The sequence below is a fragment of the Dermacentor silvarum genome, chromosome 5, assembly GCF_013339745.2.
Source record: "Dermacentor silvarum isolate Dsil-2018 chromosome 5, BIME_Dsil_1.4, whole genome shotgun sequence".
Taxonomy (NCBI): domain Eukaryota; kingdom Metazoa; phylum Arthropoda; class Arachnida; order Ixodida; family Ixodidae; genus Dermacentor; species Dermacentor silvarum.
This window is the reverse complement of record NC_051158.1, coordinates 10,923,059-10,935,441: the sequence shown is the minus strand read 5'-3', so window position 1 is coordinate 10,935,441 and position 12,383 is coordinate 10,923,059. Positions and strand designations below refer to the sequence as shown.

The 12,383-nt window shown below is 47.4% G+C and overlaps 1 protein-coding gene across 1 annotated transcript in view; it reads right to left on the bottom strand.

Annotated features, from left to right (window-relative positions):
- The window catches only part of LOC119452752 (uncharacterized), a 98,990-nt gene that overhangs the window by 64,015 nt on the left and 22,592 nt on the right, over positions 1–12,383 (bottom strand). Inside the window, exon 3 of the mRNA XM_049667358.1 lies at positions 1,149–1,336. Coding sequence (XP_049523315.1) covers positions 1,149–1,336 — 188 coding nt within the window. The remainder of the gene's footprint in view (positions 1–1,148; positions 1,337–12,383) is intronic.

Here is a 12,383-nt window from a genome sequence, read left to right as displayed (position 1 = left end):
AGTTTCGTGACATAAGTGGAGGCGATTGTCTTTCAATGTTGGCATTCCGCCGGAACTTTTTTAGGGCACGGAAAACCGGTGCAGGGGGGTTTCGTGGGAGGAGCTTGGATTTAACTCTTCGATTGCGATCGAGTATAGTTATCCAAAAGACGTTACATTTTAAACTGAATGGTTGTGTGTTAAACAGTAAATTTTTTTACCGACTCGCTAATCTAAACTGCAATCGCGACCGCAATGAATTCAAGAAACCGAAATATTCAGAGTGGTGGGTCCCCTACAGATATTCGGAGTATTTACCCGTTATACATCATTGCGAATTGTAGAGCAAACTTTTAATGCGACCTGTTATTTTCGTCAACGTCATTTCTCCATTGTTTCGTCGGATCACCATGCTTCTAGTGACACCTGTACAGTCGACACATTAATTATTAAGGCCTCTCCTGGTCATAGAGGCGAATGGTTTAAGTCCATTGATGGGGTTTAACACATTCCGCTCCCTGGACGAGTTGTGTTCACCCGCGCGTTTTTAAAAAAATGATTTTCGTTTTATTGAACTAGCTGCTGCAATGCCGTGGGCGTGCCGATTTCGTCTGAGTGTTTTGTTATATTCCTGGTAGATAGCTGCACAAATTACGTAAGACAGCGCAATCAGAAAGCCGTAAACTATCGTGGAGAAAGCCGTAAACTTTGGTGGAGAAAATTTTAAGATGTGTTGACAACTGCGGTCTTTAAATATGGCGCTGCCGGTACCTGCAGCTAGCTTCGTTGGCTTCATCGCAGAGAAGAAAGGCTGAATTTACCGATGAATCGAATTCGAAAACCACTGTTCGGTAGGTTGAGTAAAGATGGCCCTTTTAGTTTCTCGATGCACTTAGCTCGTCGCGAAAAAAGTGAGAACGATGAGATCGGCGCTCCTGATCCTGTTTCACGCCGCATGGTAGTGGCACTAACACGATGTAAACAATGCCACTCTAGGGCATGCCACAAAAAAAAAAAAAAAATTGCCCACTTTTGGTCAAAAGTTAGGATAGTAGCGTGATAAGGAAGTGGTTTTCTAAGGTAGCACGGAGGCTACGAGGAGCACCGTAGCAGAGAACTCTGAACACCCTGGGTGGTCCACCGAGCACGCATGCAGCGATGCCACTCGCCTTTCCGACGAAGTCTGCCGCGTTGAAGAGCGCCATCAGGAGCACGGGCATCCACGTGCCCAGGCGGCAGGACACGATGCGGCTCTCAATGCCCGGGAACAGGGACAGCGTCACCATGTAGACCAGCGCCATGCTGATCATGTAGGGCCACACCTTGCGGCCCGCCTGGTACCGGGCCACCACGCCACCTGCGACGCAGAGAGAGTAAGCTGGGAAGCGTCTGCCCATTTGAAACCGAACTGGGTCAAAACACCACCCAGGAACTATAACAGCCGTCTTTTTGCTGCAGTGCGTGGCAATAAAATCAAATTATGTGGTTTTACGTGCCAGAACCACGTTCTCATTATGAGGCACGCCGTAGTGGGGGACTCCAGAATAATTTTGACCACCTGGGGTTCTTTCACGTGCACCTAAATCCAAGTACACGGGTGTTATCGTATTTCGCCCCCATCGAGTGGAGGGCAGACAACGACTCGAGAACACATGTCACTGGAGCGCAGACTAGCCACTCAGCAGCCATTGCGCGCAGACCAGCATAGTACATGCGCAGGTGCAACAAGTCGAAGCACAGGAATGAACGGACAGTGTAAGAGATAAGCCGTTAGGCATCTCGGGACTGACGGGACCACATCGAGGAACGTAGTCACTATTCACGTGCAGAAAACGAAGTGCGCTGACCGATAACACAAGCGAAGACTCAACTAACGCGCGTGCTTTGAATAGTCTTATAATCTCGTCTTCTTCCATAATTTCGCACACTGTCTTGTCACACCTTGTAACAATCGGATTTGTTTTTCCTCCAAACCACCAGATTTACACTGAATAGCCAGATGGCCTGATGTGGCTTTGATTTCTTCATCTGCTCTAGTGGCATTCTTTTTCTTTTTTTCTTTTTTTTTTTTACGTTCTATTAGTGCAAACAGTGTTCAACAAACTCGTGCTACCGAGACCACAACGAGTGATTGAGCGAGAAAAAATCGCCGTAAAGATAAGAGGGTCTTGCCGTGAAGATACGAGGGTTACCGATCCGTAATCATGTAATTTAAAACCATGGTTTGTGACCAAAAGCTTTTCTATGCCTTCTCGCTGCCTATAGGAAACTAGCGCTGGCAAGGAGGCGCTACGGAAATTGGTAATCAACAATTTTAACCACCAAGTAAATAGCCCATCCTGTCCAAGTTCTACCACCAATTCTATAGTCTGAAGCATTCAATGAAGCATTCAGTTTTAATGCAGTACCATTAGGAGTGTCAAAGCGGCAAAAAAAAGTATGTGTGTGAAGTGTGAAAGTGAGTGACGTAGTATGGGTACACGTAGGTCACGTGGTAGAGGTGAATTCGTAAATTGTAATATCTGCCGTAAAGAAATTAATTACGAAGTTAATTAGTTATCTTTCTCAATTGATTGAATGTGGTTTGATTCCTCGTGCAAGTAATGTCGGCTTCTCTAAATAATCCACCTCAAGGACTATAATTATGTTATCTGCAGCAGACAATATTTAAAAGTGCCGGAAAGCTTCAAAATGATCACAGTATACGTATAGTGCAACTGACAGTGGTCTGTTCCTGATCACTGTAGAGTGAGCTCCTGAACAACACTCTGCAATGTGGTGAATGCGGTTCAAATCATGGACCTTCAAAGAGATTGTCTCGGTAATTCTCTCGCATATACATCTAAATCAGCAATTAATTTTTTTTCAACAGGTGACCCCAACCTTTATCGTTCGAGGACCAACCGTTGAAATAACTTGATGATTTGTCACTTGCATTCCATAAAACGTAAGTGACAATAAAAAGCAAACTTTTTTTGCTATTTCCGTCCCCTCAATCACCATTTTCTCCCCCCTTTACGCGTCCATAATTCCAGCCGCGTGGCTGTCTACGGTCTTTCCCGTTATGAATTCCCGACGCTGCATGCCACGCAGTGTCGCTTCACGTGCCGCTCGCGACAGACGCAGAAGCACGTGTCCTCTGCGGCCCGGATTTCCCATCGGAAAAGAAAAGATGCGCCCCATGTCATTGGCGGCGGCGGCTGCGGCGCGTTCTCTTTACGGCCCTTACAGCTCGGTCCCCATGGCAACAGGCAGCGAGCATCTCCCGTTCTCCCGAATCCCTCAATCCCTAGAAAGAGGGAGGGGAAAAAGCGCAACGAGAAAAAGAACGGAGGCCGAGGCTTTAGCTGAACTGCGGCGTTTAACGCGCGCTGATGCCGGCGCCCGTTTCCGCCCGACAACGCCGGCACGTTGTGTTCCTTCGACATCCGGCAGCCAGCTTCCCACCCCCCAACATCCCACGCACTCCGACACCGCTGACTTCGCCGGGCGCACACGGAGAATCCCGAGCACGCCAATCAGTCGGAAACGCCATAAAGCGGGAAGGCGGGTTCGATAGGAATCAGGGTGTCCCGATCTCTTAAGTCAATAGTCTCTGTAGCGCGCATCGCGCTGGAAACCATACACAAAGGTAAAAAAAATGCTAGAAACGCCGGAGATGGGAGGCTATGGAGGTTAGCCTGTGACACATACTGCCGCCTCTCACCGGTTTGCCCCCTCGACGTGTTGTGTTCAATCGCTAAGCGCGCGTATGCTTTTTTACGCCGGGGGCACCGTCTGCCATAGTCCGCTCGGTAGTAAGCAGCAGCAGCGATAGTTTCCAGGTTGTGTTTGTGCACCGAATGGCTACGTGCTCACTGCTCGTTCTCGTGTTCCTTGGTCGCTCCTTACTTTTCCTTCGTCTCCTCGCGCGCCCCGGGATGCCAGTGGTGAGTCAACGTCGAGTCGAAGCCAGGCGACGAGCCACGCAGCAGGAGTGTTTTCCTCCCGGCGTCGTTCGCCTCTTTCTCCCTCCTTCGTACACTTTTCTCGTCCCCTCGTCTCCCCCCTTTGACGTGGGAGAAGTGTATACGTGGCATTCTTCTGTGTCTCATCACTGAGACACGAAACCGATCGTGTACTTGTACCGTGAACGGGGACCATTTCTGTTTCGGGGACGCAGTCCTTCCGTCGTGTAACTGCTTCCAGTTCTCGGTGCAGAAACAATGTTTTTTTTTTTTTTTTTTCATTCTCCTGCGCCTCGCTGCTCTTGTTCTTGCTTCTATCTCGCCTGCGCTGTGTCGCTCTCTTTCTGTGCAGCTCGCTACTAATGCGAAGCGTCCTTGTCGAATGTAGACCGGTTTTTCATGTCGAACATTGACCGTTTTCATGGCCCGATCCCGAAGGCTGTGCATTCTAACACAATGTGTCAAACACTGACCTGGAACTACATTTGGAGCGGACAGTTGATATCAAATGCCCAGATAGCGCTCTGTGTAACCTTCAGACCCAGCAGAGCACCAATGAAACAATGTGCAATCACTTATCGTTCGACACATCCGCTCTCAGATTCTAGGCTCAGCGCACCTAGGTTCTTCCACAAGTGCGCATTGATGTCAGCAATGACGCACATTAGGCTTGCTCCGCTTTAACCGGTGAATCCATCTGTGAAACAAGTAGTGATCTCACCAGTCAAGACACGGTCGAAACCATGAAAAATTAAGCGATGAACATTCAGTAATTAAGTCGAGTGACGTACATACCTATAATTGTATATACTCTAGCATTGTGAAATTTAAAAATTGTACCTTATCATCTCTAACAATGTAATGTCATATAAACATTTCATATTCACAACCTGCGGTGTACGTACCGCTGCTGCACCGTTGTAGCAGCGCTGAGCTATGGATGCCGTACCTTATCACAAGCGTCGAACATGAACTTAGCTGTGGAAATATAAAAAATCGTAGTCTTTCGAGATTGCTACGGGAAGCGTAGGTGTATTTATAGATGGCTTTGAATGGCTGAGCCAACATGCGTAGAAGAGCAACCACCAAATCGTCATCGTCGTCTCCAAGGCCACCACCCATGTCCTCTTCTCTCAATAGAAACTGGGACATTAAACGCGGTAGAAGAAGCGCCTTATTGGTGCGGCTCACAGGTTCCAGACAGGTATTATTTGAGGTGGATGACATGGATGACATCAGAGGGAGGGGAAGGTGCGGTGGCGCCCTGGCGGAGGATGCGGCAAGGGCCGGAGTGTCACGAGAGGAGCTTCTTCGAAAGACCAACACGCCGAGATGGAGACCACCTGGTTGGTGGTGGTCGTAACGGCACTTCTGGCGTGTCTGTGAAGCGAAGAGACAAAGGCGGGCAATATGGCGTGCTCGGGCCGCCGCGGCTATGGCATCACGAGCGTACAACTGAGCCGACTGTGATGGTAATCAGAGTTTCGAAAAAGGCAAGGTCGGCTCGCGGACCAATATAGAGGGGTGAGTTGCCAGCCGTGTCGTGGCGCGAGGAATTATAAGCAAATCTCAAAAATGGTAGAGCAGTTTCCCAGTCTCTATGAGAGGAGGAAACATACATCGTCAGCATATCAGTTATTGTCCGGTTCAGGCCGAGCCGTAAGACCGTTTGTTTGAGGGTGGTAGATTGTAGTAAGCAGACTTGTACACGTTACAGAAAAAGAAACCGATAACAGTTACAAATTGCTTCAATAAAAATGTAATCCATTACAGTTACCAGTTACTGCCTCACGAAAGTAACTGCGCAATTACTGAAAAGTAATCGACTACTTTTACGTCACTTTCCTTCGAGCTTTAATATTGCACGAATACCGTAAATATGTAAAACAAGCTGGCCTGGCTCTTTTAGTGCGTTCTTGCAGCCCTTCAAACGTTGTTTAAATTCACTAAACGAGTGTTCTTTCACAATTTTAATCGTTCCTCACGCCTCTTTTTCTTTCAAGACATCAGCAGCGACACTGAAAACCCGCTCGATGTGCGCGCTGGAAGGAATGACGATGTGTAGCATATCAAGATTTTACGCACGATATCGTGATCCCACAATGCTGCAATGCTCGCGTCTGGATCCTCATGAAACGTAGCGTCTCATTCTTGGGGTGAGGAGAAAACGCTCCTGGTAGAGAAATGCTGAAAATTTCAAATTAAACCGAAGAATTGTAAGGGATGCCGAAATAAGTTAACATTCATCGCAAAAGTGGCTAAATCTGTAATGTAATTAAAGATATAGCAGCTTATCATTCATCCCTCGAAATACTGCGCGTTACAATCGCAAAAATTTGGAGGATGCTTAAGCTTCGTTTTAAGAGTGGAACGCGATAGCATTCAAAGATCCCCGATTGCTTCTCATGGTTCCCGACGACTGCAGCTTATGCAACCATAATGATTACTGCCAAACCCTGGCGGCGAACGCTATGCACGTAGGCGAGCTTTCTGGTAGAAACGCAGCCTCTTGCGTGGGCCGATCCCGGAGATAGTGCACAACCGCACCAAAGAAATTACATTTTTTCAGGTTCCCGTGTTTGTTTCGAACTTTTAATATTTCAGTCTGAGAATATTTAACATAAAGGCATGCGCTGTGGCTGTTTTGTTTCATGACATTTGTTTGCGGATTGTCATTCTCAAAATTCCGAGGAATGGTTTTGTCAAGAGTGTGAGACAAGGTAAGAGAAACATTAGTGATAGAATGGTGTGGCAATATAACTCGCACGTCATATATGAAGGCGTGGCATATGCATAAATATATTCGGAGGGCCTGCATGGTTGGGGATTATTTTTCTGCCACCCGCCGACATCGCACGCCGGTTGCCGACGCCGGATTTTCTGCGACACGGGGCCCTTAACGCTTTCGCGTTAAAATATGTGTGTGCATGAGTGGCGCTACATGCAGACACATCTACGTTTAACGGTGAAAAGCTTGTCTATATGAGAGAAATTATGGACTGCGCTAAGCAAAGAAATGAGTAGCAACTTTTACCGTCTATGGATGCCGCTTGAAAGCGCCTCCACGAGAGGTGCGAAAAATGCAGTTTTGCCTATCGAAATAGTTATGCGCTTCCACGAGGCTGCCACTTTGGACAATCACCCCGAGTATCCTACTGTTGTAGTCCCTTCCAAATTCAAGTGCTAAAGGCGGCGTCTCCTGTTACGGCTTGCCCCGTCAATAAAGTAACTGGTTGTAATTGTATTGTAAGGGTAATTGTAAAATGTAAGTGGTATTACAGCGTCTCTTAGGGACTTAAAAATGCATTCGTTAAATTAAAAAAGATACAAATGCATTTGATTACAAGTAATTAATTGCGTGCAATTCGTTACGTACAAGTCTGCTAATAGTAAGCTTGCGTCTAGCAGCACATGATCGAAGTAAGTGTCGATGACTTTGGCAAGTAATTACCGTCTGATCAGTGAGAACTTGAAGTGCGCCGTGGTGTTAGATAACGTCGCGAAGCAAGAAGTCAGTGACGTCTGCAGCGCAACTGGCGGGAAAGTTGTTGTAATGGCATAGCTGGTTGTATAGTCCGTAGATACAGTGGAGGTCTCTGGATTAATTTTGGTCACCTAGGGTTTTTTTTTTTTCTTGCACGCAATGCACGGGACACGGGCGTTGTTGCATTTCGCCTTCATTTAAATGCGGTCGCCGCGGAAGGGAATCGGGCCCGCGACCTCGTGCATGGCGGCGCAACGCCATGCATAGCCACTAAGCCACTACGGCGGCTCATGCTCTTGTTAGTATGTTAGACCTTGGTATATACGTGGCCGATCCCTGCGATATATGTTCCAGGTTTTCAGTAACAGGTCAAATGTGTTGCAAACCAATGTAAGGCAAGGTAAATATCAAAGCTTCACGCCGGACGTACCGCAGCCTAACGTACTTAGCCGATTTCTCTTCAATTGCGTAACGACAGCTTTACCGCAAAAACTTCCGATTGGTCTGCGTTGTACTCAGACGACGTCCGCATGTGGTTCATCTGTAGGTCAGCTCCAATCGACGTTGCAGGAAGGCATCGATGTTATTAACAACGCTTAATGCATTAGCATTCTTGGGGTACTTGACGCCCTTTCCGGGAGCTATGTTTGTATCTGTGTACGTTTCTATCTAACAGTTTTTCCGCCTACCTGGATCACTGGGTAGTCCGTGGTCGAATGGGTAGCACATAAGGATGCTGTGCTGGGGGAACGGTTTTCGAAACCAACCATCGGGCCAACTAGGGTCACCGAGTTTGCGGCGATGTGTACGTGCCGCTCTTCGACGAACCTCTGTCACGTCGACATGGGTCACTGAAAATACGGGACTGGATAGGTACCGCTGTTCGAAAAAAGTATTTGCCGCCGACTCGGAGTACTAGCTGAGTACGTATGTGCCCCTCGGAAATTGCTGGTCTCCAATAAACATCTTTCGTGCCAACTTGGGTCACTGATAAGTGCCAGTAAGTGTGTGCCGCTCTTCAATGAACATCCTTAACACCTACTTGAGTAACTAGGTATGTGCCACTTATGATGTGCTGCATAACGATGACGAAACAGGTCCTTAACTGTCTCCCGTGCTCAGCGGCATCGTACCCTCGTCACAACGGCTCCTCAAGGACAGCAACCCGACGCATTAGCAGGCTGCGCCGTAAATACACAGTGTATGCGCCGCTCTTCAATGAACCTCTCGCCAACTTGGATCACTGAGTATGTGCCACTGGGTGTGCGACAAGCGAGCGAACAATGCTCAGCGTTCGCAGGCACCGGCGTTCCACGCGTCTAGTCTCGGAGGCCAGGCGCGGACTTCTCGGCTGTGCCACAAGATGGCGCAGCGTGTCCAGAAAGACACGCGACAGAGGAGCGCCGCATAGCGCGTTTCTCACCGTTCGGCGCCATGCATTTCGGAGGCCACGCGTAGGCTTTCCGGCGGCGGCGCTAGATGCCGCCTAGTGTTCTTAGGGAAGCGTGAAAGAGGAATCCCACTACAGTACACGCCTCATAACTCGCTTCGACAGTGGCAATACGCTATGTCACCATATTGATTCAATGCAACGTCAACAGTCATCGTGAGATGGATTCTGCCGCTTTTTTTTTTCTTTTTTAAAGAGACGTGGCTGTATTATAAGATAGCAGTGTGCGCAGCTTCACAAATGTTCGTGACTTTTACTGCCTTCAGTGTTTCTCGGTGCTTTTCGCGTTTTTAGTTTTGTTCGCCATTCCTCACCCCAGATATTTTTTGCACGTTTGCTTTCTTTAACCGCTACTCTTTGAGACTCTCTTTCGTCTTAGCCTTGCACAAGTTTAGGGTAGCAAACTAGAACCTTCTCTTCCGGTTAACCTCTCTGCCACTCCCATCTCATTCCTCTCTCTCATATCAATAAACAAACACAATTTATAAAATTTTTTAAGTCTTGCTTCATGATGTAGCAGCGCAAAGAACGGACACACGACCGCATAAGCGCTGTGTTGTTCCTTCTTTGCGCTGCTACATCGTGAACGTAATCCACTTGCCAAGATTTCTATTCTTTAGCAGTATATACACTCAGAACGTGTGTATATCTAATTTAGCAAAACAAAAGGAAGTGCATCCATGTATCGGTATGTTTACGCTGAGGAGCCATTCCTGGCCGTGCAAGGCCGAGTAACCCAGCAACAAAGTACTTATGAAAAGTGCGTACACAACCAGCATCGCCAATCTTCGTCGCTCGTACACGAGGTGCACGGTTTCTGGAGCGCAGAGCGTAGCTGTTCGACGGTGCCGACCCCATTCGGGCCTTGTTTCTTAGGCGGCGACGACAATATCGGCACAAGACGGGGGTTCGAAAAAAAAAATGCCAGACACGCTTGCATCGCCCGCAAGCTGTAAGCGGCGGCGATTGCTCGTTCGCTGCTACACCGCCCCCGCCCCCTCCCTCCTTTCCACCTCCAACTCCGGTAACTCCGGCTGATTTCCCAATGGGTTCACCGAGATCTTAGCTTTTCATGCTTCATTCAGCCTTTTCCGTATTCTTATTTTTCCTCTCTATCACTCTCTCTCTCTATCCGCTGCTGTTCTCGCTCCTATAGTCTCTACAACCCATCTCCTCAAAACTATGCAGCGATGTGAAAGCCGCCAGATGCTTTCGGGCATTGCTATTAAAAATGAGAAAGTGGGGCAGCGTCACTGCAAATCCGCAAATTGCACGGCATAAAACTAAATCGCTTCGTGCCGTGCGATTCATCGTGTTCATGAGCAGACGTCGAACAAAAGAATAAAAGAAAGTGTTGTATCTTTTTTTTTTTTTTTTTTGTGGTACTCTTTGCAGCGGCCTCCTAGGTATCGCGTTTTCTGCGTGATGTTCTAAAAACAGTTTCCCAGCCACGACAAATTAGTTCAACCAGAAGCCTACATGATGCTCGCGAAAGCAATTTCGGGTAAACATGGCGTGGACAGCAAACAGCGACGTTGCCGCCAATGAGTACTTTACGTGAGCCAATACTTGGTGCTGGTAAACCGATTTTTTGATTGGCTAAAGAAACCATCTCCTACAAGAATCTGCACGACTTTTTAGTACTGTTTACCACTCCTCGTAACCCCGTCGAAGACTACCTTTTCTTGAATTGAATTCTGGGGTATTAGTTGTGAGAACCACGACTTGATTATGAGGCACGCCATAGCGGGGAACTCCGGATTAATTTTGTCCACCCGTGGTCTTTAACGAGTCCCTAATGCACGGGACACGGGTCACTGTCTTATCTATCACTGTGTTGCATAACGTTTTGAAACTAAGGGCCCCGAAAAACTCGCAGCAAACTAATGACGCAATCCGTAACCATTTTGGGACGCTCCACAGAGCTCCACATCAACCCTGTGCGGTCAAAGGACTCATTCGCGAAAAAACTATCCAATACTTCATCGCGTTACAACTTAAGCACCGCCTACACGCAAGCTTGGTTATTTAAGACTGGGCCTCCCCGATTTGTGTCCTATGTGGCTGTACCCGCACTTGGGTAGAGAAAAGAAGACGCTATTTTATAGGCTACAAAAAGAAGGCTCTTCCCATTACGAGCTTGCATTACGAGTGAGGGCCCAGAGTTAGATACGCCTGGTCATTGCGTTCCTTTGAGACGTCGGGCTAAACCCGCCTGCTGCAACACTACCACCCAGTGGTCATACGCGTGCCTTTTAATGATGTGTTCGAAAATTATTGCTGTTATCGCCACCGTACGGCTGCTCCGCGACCGTGCTTTTCAAGCACAATGCTACCTCTTCGATGTGCACCCACGTGATCAAATATGGCTGGCCCCCTGCCGCAGCGCTGCAAAGCTTCTATGAGAGAGGCAAGTAAAATATATATATCACCCATAAGTACGTATATTAGCGCATGGGGTGTAAAGAAGTTAATTAGTTGTGACAATACATGGAATGTAACATTTGTAATCAAAATTAACATTTGATAAAACCAAACGAGAACACAGAAAATGCAAGAAATAGGAACGATGTTTTCTTTGTTGCTACAGACGAGCTGCGAGTTAAGTAGCGGGCTGGTTTGTACGTCGACTGAAAGGAAAACAGCATTTCTCGAAGACAAAGCTTCTAACTAATCCATGTTTGCAGCTCCGAACCTCAGCGACTCGCGTAAGCAACGCAATTCTACAAAAGAGCAACTGATGAAGAGTTTGAAGCAGAATAAATATGATGAATTATGCCAAGCTGTAATTTAATATGAAGAAGTCATTTAGCAAAAGATAAATTTTCATCACTTTGAAAGCTCAGCGGTAAAAAAGTACGAAAGTGATGAAAATAAATCTTAGGAATCTACCGTGAGAGCAGGACAGTTCACAGTCTAGAATTTCGTCTCAATTTTTTATCTATATGTATATGTTCTTTTTCTTACTTTTAATTGCCTACGACCCACAAACACGTAATTGACTAACATGAACTGCTGTAATCGGCAGCCTCGTCGTTGCACAAAAGAACCGCTGGCTGCGTCGTTTTTGTTGCTCCATCCCCATAAGTGAACCACTGAACGCGTTCAAAACTTTATCTGCAGCAACCAACCCACCAAAAGGAATGAAATATAAAAACAAGAAATAGATGAACGAGGAGAGAGGCTGTATAATACGATACCTATGTATGCTGCGCCACGAAAGACAACGAGAGGCGAATTTTGTCCCGACGAGCCCTGGCCATTGCACTCGCAGAGCCTCTCCAGGCTTAGTGCTGATGTCGACGAGTGCTTTCACATTAACGAGAAATAGTATCCGCGACAGCGAAAAAGCTTTCTGCCCGAGCTCTTCCTCGTTTTCTGGCTTGCCCCCAGATGACTCCGCGTAGCCCACTCCAGGACAGGACTGCCCTTACGTATTGCTCGCCGACGACTCATCCGCAATATTGCATAGAGGCACTGGAGCTACAATAGCGTGATTACTTCTGTTAAAGAACTAGACAGC